The sequence below is a fragment of the Schistocerca cancellata genome, chromosome 10, assembly GCF_023864275.1.
Source record: "Schistocerca cancellata isolate TAMUIC-IGC-003103 chromosome 10, iqSchCanc2.1, whole genome shotgun sequence".
NCBI classification, from domain to species: Eukaryota; Metazoa; Arthropoda; class Insecta; order Orthoptera; family Acrididae; genus Schistocerca; species Schistocerca cancellata.
In genome coordinates, this window is record NC_064635.1 from 223,289,814 (window position 1) to 223,312,591 (window position 22,778).

Genomic DNA, 22,778 nt, shown 5'->3' on the forward strand with positions numbered 1-22,778 from the left:
TCTAGTTATTATCGGACAGAACTCAGCAATATCTCACCCGTAGCTATTCTGTAGCGTGACCCAGGGTGGTCGGCGGCCGGGGTTGGGCTTCCATTTAGCGACCTTGGCAGCGGCCCAGGGCACTGCCTCCAGCGTCACCCAGCCGTCACGATCGTCGTAGGGATGACGGTGGCTTTTGGACTCCAGCAAACTCCAGCTGTGCTCGCTGGAGCCCAGCTCGCCGTCGCCATCACTGGAACCCTCGACAGGGCCCGTGTCTCTCTCACTGGACTCACTGCTGCTGCTGCCGCTGCTTTTGTCAGCAGCCTCCTCATTGTCCAGGTACAGGCTCGCCAACCTGCGGCACACACAGTCTGGCTACCTTCCCAAGTACAAATTGCTGGGCACGAAGTGAGTGGAGCAGAAACTTCTTCTACATCTCTGCTCTGCAAGCTACTGTAAGATGTGCAGTGCAGTGCAGAGTACATATTGCACAAGTATCATCCCCCACCCCCTCCTACACTTACTGGTGGACGCTTAACGGCAATCGAGGTTGTTGGTTCCTCTTAGTATGACGCTGGGTTTCCTTAACTTCAGCACTGTATTGTTTACACGAGATATACACGGTGTAGCTATTCTGAGGTCTTGGCATGCCCTAATGAGAGCAGCACAATTTATGATGGGCGTTCAATAGGTAATGCAACACCCTCTTCTGTTGAAAGAATACGGAATTTGTTGTGGACATCTTGGAATACTTGTATTCCACCTTCAGTCCCTATAGTTTGATGAAGTTCCGATAGCCATGAAAATGGCAAGTGCTACGGAGGCGCGTTTCTAGCACAGAGTTGTCTCTGAGTTTCTTTTTGCGCAAAACTAGAGCTTCACAAATATTCATAGGCGCTTCCAGAATGTCTACGGAGATCTAGCAGTGAACAGAAGTACAGTGAGTCGTTGGGCTAGGCGCCTGTCAGCATTCCAGTATGGTCTCGCAACCCTGCCCGATGCTGTGAGCTAACCTCAGGAAACCGATGAAAGGACTTCAATCGTATTCGTCGCCACAAAAATGCAAACGAACTTCTGCTTATCCTTGACAACGCAGGGCTCACACAGGTCTATACACCTGAAAGGAGGTCACAACACTTCACTGAACTGTCTTTCCTCATCCACCCCACAGCCTTCTTGTCGCACCTTCTGACTTCCATCTGCTTGGCCCAATGAAGGATAAACTTCGCGGTAAGCAGTAAGCAGGTGACGGGGGAAGTTACTGATGCAACAAAAATTGGCCCCGACGCAGACCAGCTGAGTGGTACCTCGCGAGCGTACAGGCCATCCCAGTAAGGTGGTGTAACGCCGTCGCAGTGAACGGAGATTACTCCGAAAAATGGGGCTTTGCAGCCAAAGGAGTGGGGAGTAATATGATGTACTTGAACTCTCAATAAAATCAGCCTGATCTGACAAAAATTTCTCATTGAACGCCCTTCGTGTAATCCGAGCTATGAATCTTACATTTTCTTTGTAGAGTTCGCCTTTCAACTATCCTCAATGGCCACGGCTAAGGTCCGAGGACCTTGGTGGACAAAAAACGTGACAATTTCTGCTGATCCATCATCTAAACCTAAAATTCCCTGAAAGAGGGATCCATTGATCCATCATGTAAACCGTACATTCCGCGAAACGTGGATCATCAGATACGGTAACGTTTCTAGGCCACCACGGTTCCTGGACCTTACACTTTTAGATTTTTGCTGATGAGGACGGTTCAAAGGTGAGGTCAGCAACGTGAAAATAAACACAAGAGCCAATTGCTCGCTTGCATTAGGAACAGTGCTGCTCTCATAAGAGAACGCTGAGACGAACTCAGAAGAGTTACGACCGTTGTTAAGAGAATTCGAAAGTGCTTTGAATTCGGAGATGGAATTAATGAAACTCACTTTAGAACTTGATCAACGACTTCGTGTCAGGCCGTTCGGAAAAGGCAATACTTTCTCGTAAGGGCGTGCTCTGGACAGGCAGCGGGAGGCGAGAAACACTGCTTCTCAGTCGTTTCAGCTGATCGACCACCACTCAGCGAGTGATCACGGCGCAATATATGTTGCTCAGTAGAGTTTATCGCATATTGTACAACATTACACTTGTCCGTATATGACATTATAAATCATCGAATAGATGCCTCCGAATGAGATTTGTTAGATAGAGCTAATTGGCCAAAATTATTACACACTGAAGCGCGAAAGAAACTAGTATAGGTATGCATATTCAAATACAGAGATATGTAAATAAGCGAAATACGGCGCTGCGTGGGATGTTTTCGTGGCATTCTCTGGGTGATCTCGTTATTCTGCAAGGTACAGTGCATCAACAACAGTATGCATCTATGCTTTGGGACCATGTCCACACGTACATGTGATTTGTTTCTCCTCAGAGCGATGGCATCTACCAGCTGGACAATACGACATGCCACACAGCTCACGGTGCCCGTGCGTGGTTCAGAAAGCACCAGGATGAGTTTACCATACTCTCGTGGCCACCACGCTCCCTGGATTTGGGCTCAATAGAGAATCTGTTGGACCATGTCGATCGCGCTGTATGCGCCGTGGACTGTTAGTGGAGGAAGCCAGCTGGGCACGGTGCACGGCTCCACACCCCTGCGGGTACCTTCCAGGACCTCATCGGCGCTCTTGCTGCACGTCTCGCAGCTGTCTGCGCACCAAAAGCTGGTTATTCAGACTTTGGACAGGTGGTCACATAATGGCACTGGACAGTGCATTTAATACTGGAGCCAGTGGAGTGGCGTAACCATATATTCGCAATTATTTCGCTAACAGCTCTTATCAGCATGCATGTTAACTGGGACATCTTTGCTTCTCTTATCATATACCTCCATTCACGTCAGTTTTTCCTATTAATTGCCATAGACTATGTATGTGTTTATTTACTTGTACACGCAATGTTTAATTCATTCGATCTATTCTGAACAATTGAGTTTATCGTGATTATAATCAGTGGAACACGTAACTAACTAGTTGTGAAGAGAAACAGTGTTGCAGGAAGGTGCGTAATAAATGAATACAAGGAAAGTGGATGTAAAGAATTGAAATACCCAGTGATCTGGAAAAGGTTTAAATTTTTGGCAAAAAGAGTTGATAGGAAAATTTGACGTCACCTGTTGGTGGGTTCCTCGGTCGATGGCCGCAGTCGATTCCCGGGGTCGATCTTGTTGTCATGGTCCCTGATTGGTGTAGCAACCTGTGCTGGTGGTCGGTCGCGCGTAGATGCCGCCAATTCCTTCAGAAACTTCTCGATCAGCTCCTACGACCAAACGATAGTAATGTATTCCAGAACGCAACACGATGCTCCTTTTTTAAACTGTTGTGGAAAAAGTGTACTGTAAATTGGCAATACACTAGGCGAGTTGCTTAAGACGTACACTGAAAGCCAAAGAAACTGGCGCAGGCATGCGTATTCAAATACCGAGATATGTACACAGGCAGAATACGGCGCTGCGGTAGGTACCGAGAGTCTGCTGCAGTTGTTGGATCAGTTACTTCTGCTACAGTGGCAGGTTATCAAGATTTAAGTGAGTTTGAGCGTGGTGTTATAGTCGGTGCACGAGCGATGGGACAGAAATCTCCGAGGTACCGATCAAGTGCGGATTATGCTGTACGGCCAATTCACGAGTGTACCGTGAGTGTAAGGAATCAGGGAAAACATCAAATCTCCGATATCGCTGCGGCTGAAAACAGATGCAGCACGAACGGGACCTACGACGAGTGAAGAGAATTGTTCAACGTGACGGAAGTGGACCCTTGCTTGGAGATTTCAATATTGAACCATCAACGAAACATCATCGATATTCCCTTGATGACTGCACGACACAAAGCTTTACGTCTGGACTGACCCCATCAATACCAACATTGGACTGTCGATGACTGGAAATATGTTGCCTGGTCTGACGAGTCTCGTTTCAAATTGTATCGAGCGGACGGACTTTTACGGCTATGGAGACAACCTCACGAATCCAGGGACCCCGCATGTCAGCTGGGGCTGTTGAAGCTCGTGGAGGCTCTGTAATGGTTCGGGGCGTGAGCCGTTGGAGTGATACGGGACCTCTGATACGCCTAGATAGGATTCTGAGAGGTGACGGGTACGTAAACATCCTGTCTGACCACCTGCGTGCATTCACGTCCACTGTGCATTCCGACGGACTTGGACAATTCCGGCAGGACAGTGCGATACCCCACATCTCGAATTGCTACGGAGTGGCTCCGGGAATACTCCTCTGAGTTTAAACACTTCCGCTGGCCATCAAACTCCCCAGAAATGAACATTATTGAGCATATCTGGGTTGCCTTGCAACGTGCTGTTCAGAAGAGATCTGCACCGCGTCGTACTCTTCCGGATTTATGGACAGCCGTGCAGGATTCACGGTGTCAGTTCGCTCCAGCACTACTTCAGACATTAGTCGAGTCCGTGCCACGTCGTGTTGCGGCACTTGTGCGTGCTCGCTGGGGACCTACACGGTATTAGGCGTGTGCGCCAGTTTCTTTGGCTCCTCAGCGTATATATATATTTACACAACGGATCGATATACACTCCTGGAAATTGAAATAAGAACACCGTGAATTCATTGTCCCAGGAAGGGGAAACTTTATTAACACATTCCTGGGGTCAGATACATCACATGATCACACTGACAGAACCACAGGCACATAGACACAGGCAACAGAGCATGCACAATGTCGGCACTAGTACAGTGTATATCCACCTTTCGCAGCAATGCAGGCTGCTATTCTCCCATGGAGACGATCGTAGAGATGCTGGATGTAGTCCTGTGGAACGGCTTGCCATGCCATTTCCACCTGGCGCCTCAGTTGGACCGGCGTTCGTGCTGGACGTGCAGACCGCGTGAGACGACGCTTCATCCAGTCCCAAACATGCTCAATGGGGGACAGATCCGGAGATCTTGCTGGCCAGGGTAGTTGACTTACACCTTCTAGAGCACGTTGGGTGGCACGGGATACATGCGGATGTGCATTGTCTTGTTGGAACAGCAAGTTTCCTTGCCGGTCTAGGAATGGTAGAACGATGGGTTCGATGACGGTTTGGATGTACCGTGCACTATTCAGTGTCCCCTCGACGATCACCAGTGGTGTACGGCCAGTGTAGGAGATCGCTCCCCACACCATGATGCCGGGTGTTGGCCCTGTGTGCCTCGGTCGTATGCAGTCCTGATTGTGGCGCTCACCTGCACGGCGCCAAACACGCATACGACCATCATTGGCACCAAGGCAGAAGCGACTCTCATCGCTGAAGACGACACGTCTCCATTCGTCCCTCCATTCACGCCTGTCGCGACACCACTGGAGGCGGGCTGCACGATGTTGGGGCGTGAGCGGAAGACGGCCTAACGGTGTGCGGGACCGTAGCCCAGCTTCATGGAGACGGTTGCGAATGGTCCTCGCCGATATCCCAGGAGCAACAGTGTCCCTAATTTGCTGGGAAGTGGCGGTGCGGTCCCCTACGGCACTGCGTAGGATACTACGGTCTTGGCGTGCATCTGTGCGTCGCTGCGGTCCGGTCCCAGGTCGACGGGCACGTGCACCTTCCGCCGACCACTGGCGACAACATCGATGTACTGTGGAGACCTCACGCCCCACGTGTTGAGCAATTCGGCGGTACGTCCACCCGGCCTCCCGCATGCCCACTATACGCCCTCGCTCAAAGTCCGTCAACTGCACATACGGTTCACGTCCACGCTGTCGCGGCATGCTACCAGTGTTAAAGACTGCGATGGAGCTCCGTATGCCACGGCAAACTGGCTGACACTGACGGCGGCGGTGCACAAATGCTGCGCAGCTAGCGCCATTCGACGGCCAACACCGCGGTTCCTGGTGTGTCCGCTGTGCCGTGCGTGTGATCATTGCTTGTACAGCCCTCTCGCAGTGTCCGGAGCAAGTATGGTGGGTCTGACACACCGGTGTCAATGTGTTCTTTTTTCCATTTCCAGGAGTGTATACCGATATGAAAACATCAATATCAAGCGCTGATATTTTCATTTTATATTATATTATTCACAGTTTTCGGAAAATATTTGAAGCTGCTCTTCTGAAACCGCAGTAGGATGTAATTTTACTTTCACTGTGTGAAGAGAGTCCTATTACTTTTTGAGTTTTCATAACGTCCAATATTTTCTTTGTGTGGAGCAAGGATATGTCGCACAAAAGGAGAACTACGATTGCACTGGGGTGTGACGGTGTGAGTGGAATGTGAAGATGTGAAGAAACAGTATATCAGTTGGGTTAAAAAATAGTTTTTAACGTAACTAGTGTGCTATTTATTCACACCGACATTCTTCAAAAACAGTTGATGAAAATAATTTTAAAAAATCTAAGTGACAAGATTGGTCGTTTCGTTGGCCGGAGACGTGTGAGGGGAAATCCTGACGTTATTGGCGCTCGACACTACCGACAGAAACTGCAACGTTTAGCTTGACCGCGCAGTTTCGACACTACAGCTGCTGGGCCGCTGGAGTCTGCAGAAGTGGGAAACAGGCAAGTCGACGTGAGGTGTTCTGGACAAACCCGATATGTGACGAAACCAAACGGTGGACCCATCGGACGTCTTTCACCTTGCCACTGACATGCAGTTACCATTGTTAGCAAAGTGGTTATCGCCAAGCGTGAACGTGCACCGTATTCATTCCAATTCTCGCTCTACAGGGAATAGAGGGCAGGCACGCTGCTAGCTTGTTGATTTACAGAATATCTAATAATAAATCAATAAAATATACAGCTCCAAAACCTGCAGTATATTTACAGTGTGTAGCCGATCTTTTTATAGGGAGATACGTCGATACTTCTTACGCCTATATATCGATGCTTTTTTGATAAATCAAGAGCCGATAATATCTTTTAAAATATCGATATATCGGAACCCTATATTTTTAAAAATACCAGCAGTCCTACTTGCAGTGTTTTGGAGAGGCACAGAGCAGTTACTCCCGTCTTCATCGTGTGGGAAGCCATCGCGTCTGATTTCACATCGCGGCTGTTACTGATTAAGAGAACTGTGACGTCACAACGGTACGTCACGGACATCCTACGTCATCACATGTTAACTTTCATGCGGCAGTACCGTGGTGGCAGTTTTCAAGAAAACGATGCCAGACCACACGTGCCACGTATCTCTACGAGTTGTCTGCGTGGTGCTGGGGTGGTCCCGTGGCCAGCAACATCTTCAGTTCTGTCATCAGCGGGACTTGTTTGGGAGCAGGTCGGACGCCAGCTCCTTCCCAGGATATCGAGGAACGGCGGCAACAGCTGAGGGCCGGCGTCCTTCGAGAGAGGGTACGACGCCCCTTTATGACGCCCTCCCCAGTCGAAGCAACGCATACCTCAGGGAAAGAGGGAGGCGCAACGGAACACTAATAAGTGGACTCACACTGCCAAGTTTTTTTTTGCAAATATGAAAATATTCTTTGAAGTATTTTAATACCCGTATATTTGTGAAGTCAAACGGTAGAATATGCAAAGCTGAGTAATTGAGAAATGTTGACCGAAAAGATCTGAAGCTTATTTGACATGGAAATACCCTGAAGCGCCAAAGAAACTGGTACAGACATGCGTATTCAAATACAGAGATATGTAAAAAAGCAGAATACGGCGCTGCGGTCGGCAACGCCTATATAACACAAGTGTCTGGCGCAGTTGTTAGATCGATTACTGCTGCTACAACGGCAGGTTATCAAGATTTAAGTGAGTTTGAATGTGGTGTTACAGATGCCGCACGACCGATGGGATACAGCATATCTGGGGTAGAGATAAAGTGGGGATTTTTCCTGTACGACTATTTCACGAGTATGCCGTGAATATCTTGTATCCGGTAAAACAGGAAATCTCTGACATGGCTGCGACTGGAAAAAGATACTCGTAGAACGGAACCAACGACGACTGAAGAGAATCGTTTAAAGTGTTAGAAGTGCAACCCTTCCGCCAAATTGCTGCAGATGTCAATGCTGGGCCATCAACAAGTGTCAACGGAACATCATCGATGTGGGCTTTTGGAGCCGAAGGTCGACTCGTGCGCCCTTGATGGCTGCACGGCACAGTTTTGCGCCTTGCCCGAGTCCGTAAACACGGACACTGGATCGTCGATGACTGGAAACACGTTGCCTGGTCGGACGAGTCTCCTTTCAAATTGTGTCGATCGGATGGAAGTGTACTGTTATGGAGACAAACTCACGAATCCGTGGACCCTGCATGTCAGCTGGGGCCTGTTCAGACTGGCGGAGGCTCTGTAACGGCGGGGGGCGCGTGCAGTTGGAGTGATGCGAAACGTCTGATACGTCTAGATACGACTCTGACAGGTGACACACACGTACGCATCCTGTCTGATCACCTGCATCCACTCATGTCCATTGTGCATTCCGACGGACTTAGGGAATTCCGGCAGGACAATTCGACAACTCACACGTCCAGAATTGCTGCCGAGTGGCTCCAGGAACACTCCTCTGAGTTTAATCCCTTCCGCTGGCCACCAAACTCCCCAGATATGAACATATCTGGGATACCTCGCAACGTGCTGTTCAGAAGAAATCTGCTCTCAATAAATTTACGTACGCTATCTGACTCTTTGAGAAAATGAGTTTTTGTTAACTTTTGGCATTGAATGTTGCGCATCTTTGTTAGTTTAGAAAATAATTGCTGTATTATCGTTATTACACTACTAATGACCTCTGAATAAAACGCATCTGACTTTATCAGTGAAATCTGTTCAGATCACAGTGTAGCGTTCTCATAAAATATTTCACTCGCATTAAAGCTCTGAACTCTTATTTTTCTCGTAAATGACACTAACTGAGCCTGATTCTGAATATCAACTACTATGAAAATGAAATTATGGCTTACCTGCGCACAATGGGCCCTTCGTCTGCTCTGCAACTTTGTTTTTTATGACTGTCATAATTAAGGTTTGCGATGTGCAATTCGAGACGGGATTTCATCAGTCCTCAAAAATGTTACTCAGCACACAACTCGCGATGTGCAACGCGAGTGTGCATTCAAATAAAACCACGAATGCAAATGAAAAATCGGGTACTAATCTCATTGAAAAAGAAATAACTGAATCGACACTTCAAGTTTTAACTGAGCTTCTTTAAGTCATAGGAACTATTCAACTTTCTACACTTCTCACTCAAGAACTAATTTGCAAAATGTCTCTTTAGCTCTTATCACTGTAGTGAAAGACAGAACCACATAAAAAGCTGTAAACTCCTGCCAAACAAGCCACGAAGGCGTAACGGTGCCGACCGGCCGTCGTGTCATCCTCACGGCAGCTCCTCAGTTCGCCTCACAGGCGCCGAGTGCAGCCCGCTTGCCAACAGCGCTCGCCAGACCGGACGGTCACCCATCCGAGTGCTGGCCCAGCAGAGCTGACGGGAACACGTCTTACCACTGCGGCGAGGCCCCTGCCTCAGAAGGACGTAACTTTACTATGAAAACTTTACAGAAAATCTAAAACGTTAGCATTTTTATAACAATCAGCGTTTTCAACTAACTGCAAATTAACAAACCACGTTACCTTTAAATGTTACCTTTTCTTTTCATACATTATAATAATCCTTCTACTAAACATCTCTCTTTAAATAGCAAATTACAAAAATTGCTCCAAATAATGCTGCCTCCACTCCAGGCCATGCCAGCTTCCGTCCATTTCAAACCAGGTACGTACCAAAGAGTTGCTATTAGCACACTCTCACTTTAAAGTAAAGCTGACCTCTCTGACCAACATCTCTGGTTTCGAACATAGTTCCAAAGTGTTTAATTAAGAGGGCAATGTTAAATCGATATCACAAGGCTTGAGAACATTTATCAGATTTACAAATTAGCTCATATTTGTGGCCCATGCAATACTCAGAATTAGACAGCTGGTTTTCAAATATGTCTCTATTTTACACTAAAGAGTCAAAGAAAGTGGTACACCTGCCTAATGTCGTGTAGGTCCCCTGCGAGAACGCAGAAGAGCCACAACACGACGTGGCGTGGACTCGACTAATGTCTGAAGTTGTGCTCGAATCAAATGACGTCATGAATCCTGCGGAGCTGTCCATAAATCCGAAAGAGTACAAGGGGATGGAGATCTCTTCTGAACAGCACGTTGCATGGCATCCCAGATATTCCCAATAACGTTTATGTCTGGGGAGTTTGGTGGCCAGTGGAAGTGATTAAACTCAGAAGAGTGTTCCTGGAGCCAGTCTGTAGCAGTTCTGGACGTGGGAGGTGTCGCATTGTCGTGCTAAAATTGCCCAAGTCCGTCGGAATGCACAAAGAACATGAATGGATGCAGGTGATCAGACAGGATGTTTACGTATGTGTCATCTGTCAGAGTCGTATCTAGACGCATCATGGGTCCCATATCACTCCAACTGCACACGCCCGATGCCATAAAAGAGCCTCCACCAGTTTGAACAGTCCTGTTCAAGTGGCTCTGAGCACTATGGGACTTAACTTCTGAGCTCATCATTCCCTAGAACTTAGAACTACTTAAACCTAACTAACCTAAGGACATCACACACATCCATGCCCGAGGCAGGATTCGAACCTGGGACCGTAGCAGCCGCGTGGTTCCGGACTGTAGCGCCTAGAATCGCTCGGCCACTCCGGCCGGCTACAGTCCTGTACTGCCATATGCAGGGTCCATGGGTTGACGAGGTTGTCTCCATACTCATACACGTCCATCCGATCGATACAATTTGAAACGAGACTCGTCCGACCAGGCTACATGTTTCCAGTCATCAACAGTACAATGTCGGTGTTGACAGGCCCAGGCGAGGCGTAAAGCTTTGTGTCGTGCAGTCATCAAGGGGACACGAGTAGGACTTCGGCTCAAAAAGCCCACATCGCTGAGTTTTCGTTGAGTGGTTCGCACTCTGATACTTGTTGATGGTCTAGCATTGAGTTCATGCAGCAGTTTGCGGAAGGGTTGGACTTCTGTTACGTTGTACGTTTCTCTTCAGTCGTCGTTGGTCCCGGTCTTGCAGGATCTTTTTCCGACCGCATATATGCAGGAGATTTGGTGTTTTACTGGATTCGTGATATTCCCGACACGCTCGCGAAATGGTTGTACGAGAAAATCCTCACTTCATTGCTACCTCGGAGATGCTGTGTCCCATAACTCGTACGCCGACTATAACACCACGTTCAAACTCACTTAAATCTTGATAACCTGCCATTGTAGCAGGAGTAACCGGTCTAACAACTCAGCGAGACACTTGTTGTCTTATATAGACGCTACCGAACGCAGCGCTGTACTCTGCCTGTTTACATATCTCTGCATTTGAATACGCATGCCTGTAACCAGCTTCTTTGGCCTGTCATTGTATAATCACTGCAATAACATCACATCCCTCTGAGCGAGTGATGTTCCATTTTCTTTCCTGCTCTCCTTCTGTCTTCTCGTTTCAGTGTGTTATAAGGGGACCCAAACCGTACTATAGAAAACACATTTCTTGTTTGAAGTTTTTGTGGCTGCAGCTTAGATAGCCTGCAGTGTAAATGCGGGACTGTCTTTCCTCGTTAAACGAATAAAAGATGCATTTCCTTATTTGCCAACTGCTAAGATTATCCTCTCCCGTCCTTGTGGAGAGCAGTTAGGTGTGCAAAGCCTATCTCCCTTCCTGCCGAGCCGCACACAATAGTGGACTGCTAGAACAGTCGTGTGTGTGTGTGTGCGTGTGTGTGTGTGGAGACAGGAGAGAGTTACGGCAGAGGCAAGGCGGTCGGCGACCGTAGCCTCCTTTCTGCTGGTTGCGCAGTTCAAGGTCACCCCGGCCAGTTCAGTCAAAGACCTGTCGCTGGGCCGGTTGCACGCGCGCGTCTTTCCGGGCGAAGCTAAAAGCAGACCAGTCCGAAAATACGCGGCGAGGCAGCAAAGGCAGCTCACACGACGTACGGCTGACTCTTGCTACTTCGATCCTCCATATGTCGAATTTCTCGGTAAATCGAACTCCTGTCAGTCCCTACGAAACATGCACATCTACTTATTTCCAACTTTAACTCAGGACAGGACCAACAATTTGGACAACATGCACTGAAGCGCCAAAGAAACAGATATAGGCACGCGTATTCAAATAGAGATATATGAACAGGCAGAATAAGGCGCTGCGATCGGCAACGCCTATATAAACAACACGTGTGTGGTGCAGTTGTTAGGTCAGTTACTGCTGCTGCATTCACAGGTTATCAAGATTTAAGTGACTTTGAACGTGGTGTTATAGTCGGCGCACGAGCGATGGGGCACAGCATTTCCGAGGTAGCCATGAAGTGGGAATTTTCCCATACGACCATTTCACGAGTGTAGCGTGACTATCACGAAAGCGGTAAAACATCAACTCTCTGACATCGCTGCGGCTGGAAAAAGATCCTGCAAGAACGGGACCAGCGATGACTGAAGAGAGTCGTTCAGTGTGACAGTAGTGCAACTCTTTCGCAAATTGCTGCCGATTTCACCGCTGGACCATCAACAAGTGTCAGCGTGCTACGGTCGCAGGTTCGAATCCTGCCTCGGGCATGGATGTGTGTGATGTCCTTAAAGTTTAAGTAGTTCTAAGTGTAGGGGACTGATGACATCAGATGTTAAGTCCCATAGTGCTTAGAGCTATTTGAACCATTCAAAATATCATCGATATGTTCTTACGGAGTCGAAGGCTCTCTCCTATACGCGTCAGTTGGGCCCGTCAACACCGACATTGAACTGTTGATGACTGGAAACATGTTGCCTTGTCGGACGAGTCTCGTTTCAAATTGTATCGAGTACATACCTGTATGGGTATAGAGACAACCTTTTGAATCCGTGGGCCCTGCATGTCGTCAGGTGACTGTTCAAGCTGATGGAGGCTCTGTAGTATTGTGGGGCGTGTGCAGTTGAACTGATATGGGACCCCTGATACGTCTAGGTACGATTCTGACAAGTGACACGCACATAAGCGTTCTGTCTGATCACCTGCATCCATTCATGTCCATTGTGCATTCCGATTTACTTGAGCAATTCCAGCAGGACTATGCGATAGGCCATACGTCCAGAATTCCTGCAGAGTGGCTCCAGGAACACTCTTCTGAGTTTAAACACTTCCGCTGGCCATCAAACTCCCCAGAATGAATGTTATTGAGCGTACCTGGGATGCCTTGCACCGTGCTGTTCAGAAGAGATGTCCCCCCCCCCCCCCCCCCCCCCGCCTGGACAGCCCTGCAGGATTCACGGTGTCAGTTCCCTGCAGCACTACTTCAGATGTTAGTCGAGTCCATGGCACGTCGTGCTGCGGCACTTCTGCGTGCTCACAGGGGCCCTACGCGATATTAGGCAGGTGTAACAGTTTATTTGGCTATTCAATGTAAATTCCTTAGAGTAATTTCTTCACTGTTCCGTTTTATTGCGCTGGTGGCGTGTTGCGAACTGCCGAGTTCATTTTCAAGCCAGGGCTATAAAAGCTGCCCTAGTTGTGCTCGGTTAGACGACAGTCAGTTCACACATATTTAATACACATAAAGTACATACGTTCAATTGCACTCCATGAATACATCTACATTGTGAAATTGATCTGACATTCCACTGTGACTATGTATTATACGTGTATTACCTATGTGTGAATTGAGTGTTGCCTAACCAAGCACTAGTACTGCAGCTTCAATAGGCCTGGCTTGAAAAGTACTTTGACAGTTCGAAGCTAATCGCCCGCTTAATAAAACGCAACTGTGACGGGATTACAATAAAGAATGTATATTGGACATATTACTCAACCTGCTATTGTTTTAAGAAAGGTATTACACAAGTGGTTTTCTTATTTCATTTCCTTAAACATGTGTATTAATTGCAGCTCGTTATTTTCTGAACGCGATTATTCCTTCTTGTTCGAAGCAATTGGGGATGATTATTGTCGTATGAGTTTGTGAGTGAAATTTTGTGTGGTGTATCCCGGGTGTCCTTCCTAAGAGTCGGCTGGCGCATTTTCTCTTATTTTTGGACAGGTGTTGGCAATTTAGTTTTTGCAATGTGTTGCTGGAGTGAGTCCAAACAAATGCTGCTCATCACATCTTTAAAGCAACGGAAAGTATCGGTTCGATTCCCGTTACAGGCCACTTGTAAACTACAACAACTATGCTGAGGTTCTCCAGTTGTATTGGAAGAGCCGGCCGGAGTGGCCGTGCGGTTCTAGGCGCTACAATCTGGAACCGCGTGACCGCTACAGTCGCAGGTTCGAATCCTGCCTCGGGCATGGATGTGTGTGTTGTCCTTAGGTTAGTTACGTTGAAGTAGTTCTAAGTTCTAGAGGACTTATGACCTGAGTAGTTGACTCCCATGGTGCTCAGAGCCATTTGAACCATTTTTGTATTGGAAGAGCACTGTAGCATCGAACGAAACGGGGGATTGTGCCTGACGTCCAGGCATAGGTGCTTTAATCAAATGAAACCTTTTTAAGAGACCTTCCCAAGTCTCTAAATCTATGATGTAGATAAGCAGACTGGAGCGACGAATGAACCCAGATCTAGGAGGTACACGGACCACTACGCCACCTGGTACAGTGGCTCTGCACCAATGCACGGACTACGCTAGCACGCCTTCCTCCTCAGTCCAACTTACCACTCACCCTTCACCTGATCTGCTATTTCCACTAAACCCGTACAGTATTGCGGACGAGGAAGGCGTACTTGGGTAGTCCGTGCATTTGTTCAATGCCAATGCGCTAGTGCGGCATATTGGTTAGCGCATGTCCCTAGTGAGCAGGAGATCCTGGTTTGAATCCCGACCATGGGACAAATTTTCACACTGGACTCGCATTCGGGAGGACGACGGTTCAATCTCGCGTCCGGCCATCGTGATTTAGGTTTTCCGTGATTTCCCTAAATCGTCCCAGGCAAATGCCGGGATGGTTACTTTGAAAGAGCACGGCCGATTTGCTTCCCCGTCCTTCCCTAATCCGGTGAGACCGATGACCTCGCTGTCTGGTCTCCTCCCCAAAACAGCCCAGCCAGCCACTTGTCACTTCAGTCGGTACATACACGGTGACACTTATTGAGCTATATGAAAAAAACATAAATTAGTTACAAACTACGGTGTAACACAATTTATTCAACATGTAAACGTCACTACAGATTTTCCGATTTAAGTTATGACGGGTTCGATTTGACTGCCATCATTGATGATGATGTGGCGCAGACGAGTGGCGAAATTCTGCATGGCTCGCTGAAGTGTCGGAACGTCGATGCTGTCGATGACCTCCTGAATGGTTGTTTTCTGCCCAGAAATGGTTTTGGGGTTATTGCTGCACACCTTCTCTTTAATACAGCGCCACAAAAAGGATTCGCATGTGTTTGGATTGAGCCGAGCGGTCTAAGGCGCTGCAGTCATGGACTGTGCGGCTGGTCCCGGTGGAGGTTCGAGTCCTCCCTCGGGCATGGGTGTGTGTTTGTTTGTCCTTAGGATAATTTAGGTTATGTAGTGTGTAAGCTTAGGGACTGACGACCTTAGCAGTTGAGTCCCATAAGATTTCACACACATTTGAACATTTTGTGTTTGGATCGAGAAAATATGGCGGCCAATCGAGGCCCATGCCAGTGGCCTCTGTGTACTGCAGAGCCAGAATGCGACCCCCAGATTGCCCCTCCGGGACATCAAACACCCTCCTGCTTCGAAGGGGTCGAGCTCCGTCTGGCATGAACCACAAATCGGGGTCACTTTGGATAATGGGATGAAATCATCTTCCAAAATCTTCACGTACTGTTCGGTAGTCACCATGCCATCAAGAAATATCTCGATTGTTCCGTGACCGGACACTGTACACCGCAGTCAATCATTGAGGGTGAAGAGACTTCTCGATGGCAAAATGCGGATTCTCAGGCTCCCAAAGGTGCCAGTTTTGCTTATTGACGAACCCATCCAAATGGAAGTGGGCTTCGTCGCAAACGAAACTATACTAATTCCCATCATTCCCTGTGGCCAACCGTACAGGTTGAACGTCCTAATGCAAACCGCTCAGAAGTTATGACGGATTTATTTCATATTGTTCAATAACTGTCACCCTGTGTACATCATAGGTGTCTGAGGCTCGAAAAGGTCTCTGGAACACCAAGTTTCATTTGATTAAAACAATTTTTGTAATGGAATTTTACGTCCTCGTTCGATAGAGTGGTCCCAACTAGTCTAGTGCGATATTCGTTCTATAGCAATGAATTAACAGACAGAACAACACGAAGAATTACCAGCACCCAACACCGACAACGCCGTCTTGAACACACCGACTGCTACTGCCATGCAGCAGCGCTGCACAGTCGTTGCTGCAGTACTGGTTACTCTTCATTTGTTACTGTCGCTGTTAATATAAGTCGATAAAACGAATACCGTACTAGTCTGATGTGGGACTACTCTGACGAATGGCACGTACAGTGCAAGTTTCAATCATTCTACAGTGTCCAGTCACATTGGTGTGATCGCCTGTCATGAGATTGAATTTCCAGCGCGGACTGCTGCGAAACGTTCAGGAAGAGAGTCAGTAGGTTCTGCAAGGCACCGCCAGGGATGCAGGCCCTTGCCGAGTCTGGCGCTGTGGCCAGCTGCGCTACGTATCTCAGTTGAGGATCCACTGCACGTGCAGCCCGACCGAGGTGCCCCTACAGATCCTCGATTGGGGTCAAATCCGGGGAGTTTGACAACCAGGGGAGTGTGGTACTCATCCTCGTGCTCTTCGAACCGTGCACGTACTTTGCGAGATGTCCGACACTTTGCATTGTCAAAAAATCTTCAAATGTGTGTGAAATCTTGTGGGACTTAACTGCTAAAGTCATCAGTCCCTAAGCTCACTCACTACTTAACCTAAATTATCTTAACGACAAACACACACACCCATGCTCGAGGGAGGACTCGAACCCCCGCCGGGACCAGCCGCCTTAGACTGCTAGGCTAATCCCACGCGGGCTTTGCATTGTCCTGCTGGTAGATGCCATCACAATGAGGAAAAGCGAACTGCATGTAAGGGTGGTCAAGGTCCGCCCAGTTAGCCGAGTGGTCTGAGGCACGGCTTTTCGGAGCGGGAAGGAGCGTACGGGCCCCGGCACGAATCCGCGCAGTGGACTTGTGTGGAGGTCCAGCGAGCTGGCCAGTCTGTGGACGGTTTTTAGGCGGTTTTACGTCTGCCTCCGTGAATGCAGGCTGGTTCCCCTTATTCTGCCTCAGTTACACTATGTCGGGGATTGCTGCGCAACCAAGTTCTCCACATACGCGTACACCACTATTACTCTACTGTGGAAACATAGGGGTTACACTCGTCTAGTATGAGACATTCCCTGGGGGTGGGGGGTGTCCACTGGGGGCCGAACCGCACAATAACCCTGGGTTCGGTGTGGGGCGGCGGAGTGGTGTAGTCGTCGTGGGGTTGTGGACCACTGCGGCTGCAGCAGGGACGGAGCCTCTCCGCCGTTTCTAGGTCCCCGGTTTTAACACACAGCATACAACAGGGGTGGACGAGGTTCCCAACGATAGGTGCATACTTGTACTGATCCGTTGTGCCTTCCAGAATGACGAGATTACCCACGGAATGCCATAAAAACGTTCTCCAGACCATAACACTCCTTCCTCTGGCCTGGAACCTTGCGACGGTTGTTGCGGGTTTTTTGTTTTCAGACATTTCACAACGTACACGCCAACAGCCATCTGTCGGATGGAGGACAAAACGTGACTCATTTGAAAGGGCCACCTGTCGCCACATAACTGACGTCCAGCTGCGGTATTGGCCTGCAAAAGCCAGTGTTCGCTGTTGATGACTAGCAGTAAGCGTGGGTACTGCAGGGGTTCCATGTGCAGCAACGTGCGGCGAACGATCATTAAGGAGACACTGTTGACAGGATCTTGCTTCATCTGGGTGGTCAGCTGCTCAACAGTTGCACGTCTGTTCGCCCGCACACATCTCCACAGCCGCCGTGCACCCCTGTGATCTGTGGCCGCTGGCCGCTGGTGCACCACAGTTGAGTTTGCATCGGTTTTGGGTCACGGTTCAAATGGTTGAAATGGCTCTAAGCACTATGTGACTTAACATCTGAGGCCATCAGTCCCCTAGACTTAGAACTAAGTAAACCTTACTAACCTAAGGATATCACACACATCTATGCCCGAGGCAGGATTCGAATCTGTGAGTGAAGCAGCCGTGTGGTTCGGGACTGAAGTGCCTCAAACCTCTCGGCCACAGCGGCCGGCTTTGGATCGTGCCATTTTGCGATGCACGGTATGCTTTAAGCCACAGTGCCGGAAGAACAGTTTACAAACTTAGCCGTTTCGAAAATGCTTCCATCCTCGCCGCAAGAGCCAACGATCGTGTCCCTTTGGTCGGCAGATAAATCGCTGTTTCCACGTTGTGATAAGGATCTCACTGTTTGCCGCGTCTCTCCCACACGTTGTATATACTTTCCGCTGCTAGTGCTGACATCTGCCGCCCGCCTGTGAGAGGTTACTGCACGTCGACGTCGAACATAGGGGGTAGTCGCGTTAATGTGGCTCCCCCGTTCACTTGTAACTGGAAAGAAAACCGAGGCTTTCCGTCGACGCTGGACGTTGCATTAAAGATGTGATGAGCTGTATTTGTTTGGGTTGTCTCCTGCTACAAATTACAAATATTTGCTGAAACACCAGAGGGAATGCTCCTGGCGACTCTTAGGAGGGACACCTTGTATACCGGCGAGAGTACAGTTTTGTCGATCAGTATGCGTGCTACAGGATACGTATCTAATATGTTCCACAATGCCGCGCATGAAAACGTGATTTCCCGGTACTCGTACGTTCGGTTCTATTGTCGAGGGTCAAGTGGTTTGGGAGGCCCCTGGGCCAGAAACCATTTTTGTACCCAGCAGAGGGATGGCCGTAGTGGCACTCTCCTACAGTATAGACTCGAAGTATGAATATTACACACTTCTCTCTGCTTAGGCAAATGGGTCAAATGGGTTGGTTCTTTTTGAATTTAATGTGGTCTATAGTGGGCTTTATGGGAGTTCCTCGCAAAACTATATTTTCGCGGTCACCATCAGACCAAACTGATGCCGAGGATTCCAAGACTGCTGTGCACAGTAAATGGCTGAAATTTTTACGATACATTCCTAAGATACCGTTGTCAAAATCTTTATTCGTTTCCGAGACATAGAGTTATCCCACGCATAAAATACGCACTTAAAATCCGAGGCGCAACGGAAACTATTTTGTAATATGATGGAACACGGATAAACGTGCTGTAAAGTGACTTCGTTGCAACTTAGCGAATTGTCTGGCCTGTACAGATGCTGCCGCACTCGCAACGTACACCGCACACACCTGGCACACGAAGACCTGTGTCGTCTTTAACAGGAAGAAACGTGTCTCGTATCTTGGGCGCAGGCCGAAACACCCGTCTCAATCCATGTCTCTGCAGTAGACGTGCTAACTGGCTGCCCGTTGCCACACTGTATGGTGGGAAAGCCACCGGCATTGCTTGTTCTCCAGATTCACAAGGATACGTTGACACATGAAAATGTTTGCAATGTTTTGCTGTAGCCATTCTCCCTGAACACGTGTCTCAAGTACTGCAATTCAGACTGTAGGTGGCCGTCGTCAGAAACAACTTTGGCTCTGTGTATTAACGTGTTCAGGACTGGTTTCTTGTGTACAGGTGGTGAAAACTGCCGGCGTTCAATTATCGGTCAGTGTGCGTCGGTTTCCTGTACAATGAATGACCGAGCCGGCCTCCTGCCTTCCGCTCAACTAAAACAACTGTCAACGGTAGCTCCTCCATCTCGACGGTAAATTTAATGTCGAGATGGATAGCGTTAATGTGATCCACGAGCTGCTACAGTGTATTTTCACGGTGAGGCCATATGAGGAAGGTGTCATCGACGTACCTAAGGAAGCAAGACGACGTAACAGTGCAGAGTTCAGAGCCTGCTCCTCGAAGAGCTCCGTGAAGAAATTGGTGACTGGGGGAAGCCAGTGGTGAGCCCATCATAATATTCGGCGCGGTACAAAAAAGACTCCGAGGACGCAAGTGACTCCGCTATCACCTAGGAACACCATGTGTAGTACTGAAGCATGTGCAAAATTTTTTGCACTTAAAATTCGGCCTTAGATCTAAAATTTGTTTTACGTTATTGGCGTCCGTTGCGAGTGCGGCAGCATCCATACAGGCCAGACAATTCGCAAAATTGCAGAGCGTCGTGCCGAACACGAGAAACAATATTCAGCAGAGGGAGCTCGCAACCTGGAAATAGCTAAGAATTGTCTCAAAAACGGTCACAAAATACATTTTGAGAACACAAGTATCTTGGCTCATGCGTCAACATACTGGGACTCCATTGTAGAAGAGGCGGCTGAGATTAGATCTCAATTTCACATAAGTAAACTATCTAAAATTTGTTGTGCAATACTTTTCTTCTCAAATGTTCACAGGTCCTGCAACTGCAGGGAAGAATGCACAAGAAGTGCGAATACCTTCCTGTCTGAAAAGTGGGGTAGCATCTGCTTCATTGTACCTTTCTCAGCACCTAAAAATTTTCTCAAAAATTTTGGCATATGAACATATTCGCGCCGTTTTATTCTGAGAGAGAAGAAGGCAGTAGCATTGGCAAAGAGACTTAAAAGTAATAAATAGTGGATGGTAGTTGACAGTGGTTGTGTTATACAAAGAGTGAATGACAGTAAGAGAGAAAGAGAGGGAGACAGTGGCGGTGGAACGTAGCCGACAGTCACAGAACAGTGTTAGGAAAAGAGGGATGGAGACAGTGCCAGGAGGGGAGAAATAAAGAGAAATGTGGAGTGATAATCAGAAAGAGAGTGTATGACAATGGCGACGGGGAAGAGAGAGATAGTGAGAAGAGATAGCAGCAGTGGGTAGGAATGAATGAGATGTTACCGGTAAGAGAGGCAGCAAGAGGGAGATACTGGCAGTGAAGGAAGACAGTAGTAGTAGGACAGGACGAAGGGGACTGTGACTGTGACACGGGAGACAGTGACAGAGAAATTTTGGAATTTTGTGGTAAGGTCTTGTGGGACGAAACTGCTAAGGTCATCGGTCCCTAAGCTTACACACTACAGTACATAATGTAACTTACGCTAAGGACGACACACACACACACACGGGAGGAGCCGCGCGCACCGTGACAAGACGCCATGGACCACGCGGCTACCCGGCGCGGCGAACCGTGCCCGAGGGAGGACTCGAACCTCCGACGGGGGAAGTGACAGAGAGATACAATGACAGGGAGGTAGGCTGAATGAGTGAATGAGAAAGGCCAACTTGGAGTCGATGGGCATCAGCTACTTACAGCGATGGAGTGGTGAGTGTGAATGAGTCACAGTTGGGATGATGATGATGTTTGGTTTGTGGGGCGCTCAACTGCGCGGTTATCAGCGCCCATACAAATTCCCGATCTTTGCTTAGTCGAAACTCGCCACTTTCACGAATGATGGTGAAATGATAAGTGCAACACAAATACCCAGTCATCTCGAGGCAGGCGATCACAGTTAGGGGATGTTATAAGAGGAGGAAATCAGTTCCATGTTAAAAATATCTGGGAGATTTTTAAAGGTGCTGGGGCAGGTAGAATGAGGCGGCTGGTACTCCTCTTTTCAGTCAGAGTCTTTTGAATGAACAGAAACTTATTCGCGTTTATTGGGCTCCGATAGGAGTATTTTGCCTCTGGTAAGTAGCTACCTGATATTGGTAGAGGAGGATTGGTCGGAATGTATGGTAAAGGTGAGTGGAGCAGTGCTCTAGTTGTCCCTACCTGCGTGTGCTGCGGCGTCGTGTCGCACTTCTCGCCCTGGCGGCAGCCGCCCCCGGCCAGCAGCTGCGCCGCCGTCGCCCCGCCGCCCCCGTCCCGCCTGCGCTCCGGCTCCGGAGGCGGCGGCGCTGCGTCTTGTGCAGCCTCTGGACGGATGTGCACCAGCGGCCGGTAAGGCGCGGGGATGCGGAAGGCGCGGGCGCCGCGACGCCCGTCGGCGGGCTCCAGGGAGGGGGCGTGGCCCGAGGGGGCGTGGCCCGAGGGGGCGTGGTCCGGGGGGCCGCGGTGTGCTCCCGACGTCGACGTGCTCGCCGCGGCCAACACAAACAGTGCCAGCACCGCTACCATCTGCAGCACGGACCACATTGCGTTATAACATGCGTACAGCCTCACAATTTAGCTTATTTACAAATTGGCGTTACATCGTCCTGTCTCACTAAAGGGATGCAGGGGTCGAATAAAGGTTATGTCGTATTATAGGGAAAGTTGAGGAATATTCACTGTCGATCAGTTTGGCTTTTCGAAAGGTAAAGGCGCCATTGAGGCGGCTCTGACACTCTACTTGGAAATGGACACCTTGCTTTCTGAAAGTATTTGTATGGAGTGTAGCCATGTATGGAAGTGAAACGTGGACGATAAATAGTTTGGACAAGAAGAGAATAGAAGCTTTCGAAATGTGGTGCTACACAAGAATGCTGAAGATTAGATGGGTAGATCACATAATTAATGAGGAGGTATTGAATAGAATTGGGGAGAAGAGGAGTTTGTGGCACAACTCGACAGGAAGAAGAGACCGGTTGGTAGGACATGTTCTGAGGCATCAGGGGATCACAAATTTAGCATTGGAGGGCAGCGTGGAGGGTAAAAATCGTAGAGGAAGCCCAAGAGATGAATACAATAAGCAGATTCAGAGGAATGTAGGTTGCAGTAAGTACTGGGAGATGAAGAAGCTTGCACAGGATAGAGTAGCATGGAGAGCTGCATCAAACAAGGCCTGTAGACCACAACAACAAC

At 48.6% G+C, this 22,778-nt stretch overlaps 1 protein-coding gene across 1 annotated transcript in view; it reads right to left on the reverse strand.

The window, feature by feature from the left end:
- LOC126106289 (uncharacterized) overlaps positions 1–22,130 on the reverse strand; it is a 77,233-nt gene extending 55,103 nt beyond the window's left edge. Inside the window, exons 1-4 of the mRNA XM_049912509.1 lie at positions 21,927–22,130; positions 21,768–21,830; positions 3,143–3,288; positions 38–337 (exon numbers count right to left, since the gene is read on the reverse strand). Of these exons, the coding sequence (XP_049768466.1) occupies positions 38–337; positions 3,143–3,288; positions 21,768–21,830; positions 21,927–22,130 (713 nt within the window). The remainder of the gene's footprint in view (positions 1–37; positions 338–3,142; positions 3,289–21,767; positions 21,831–21,926) is intronic.
- Positions 22,131–22,778: the final 648 nt, after the last annotated feature.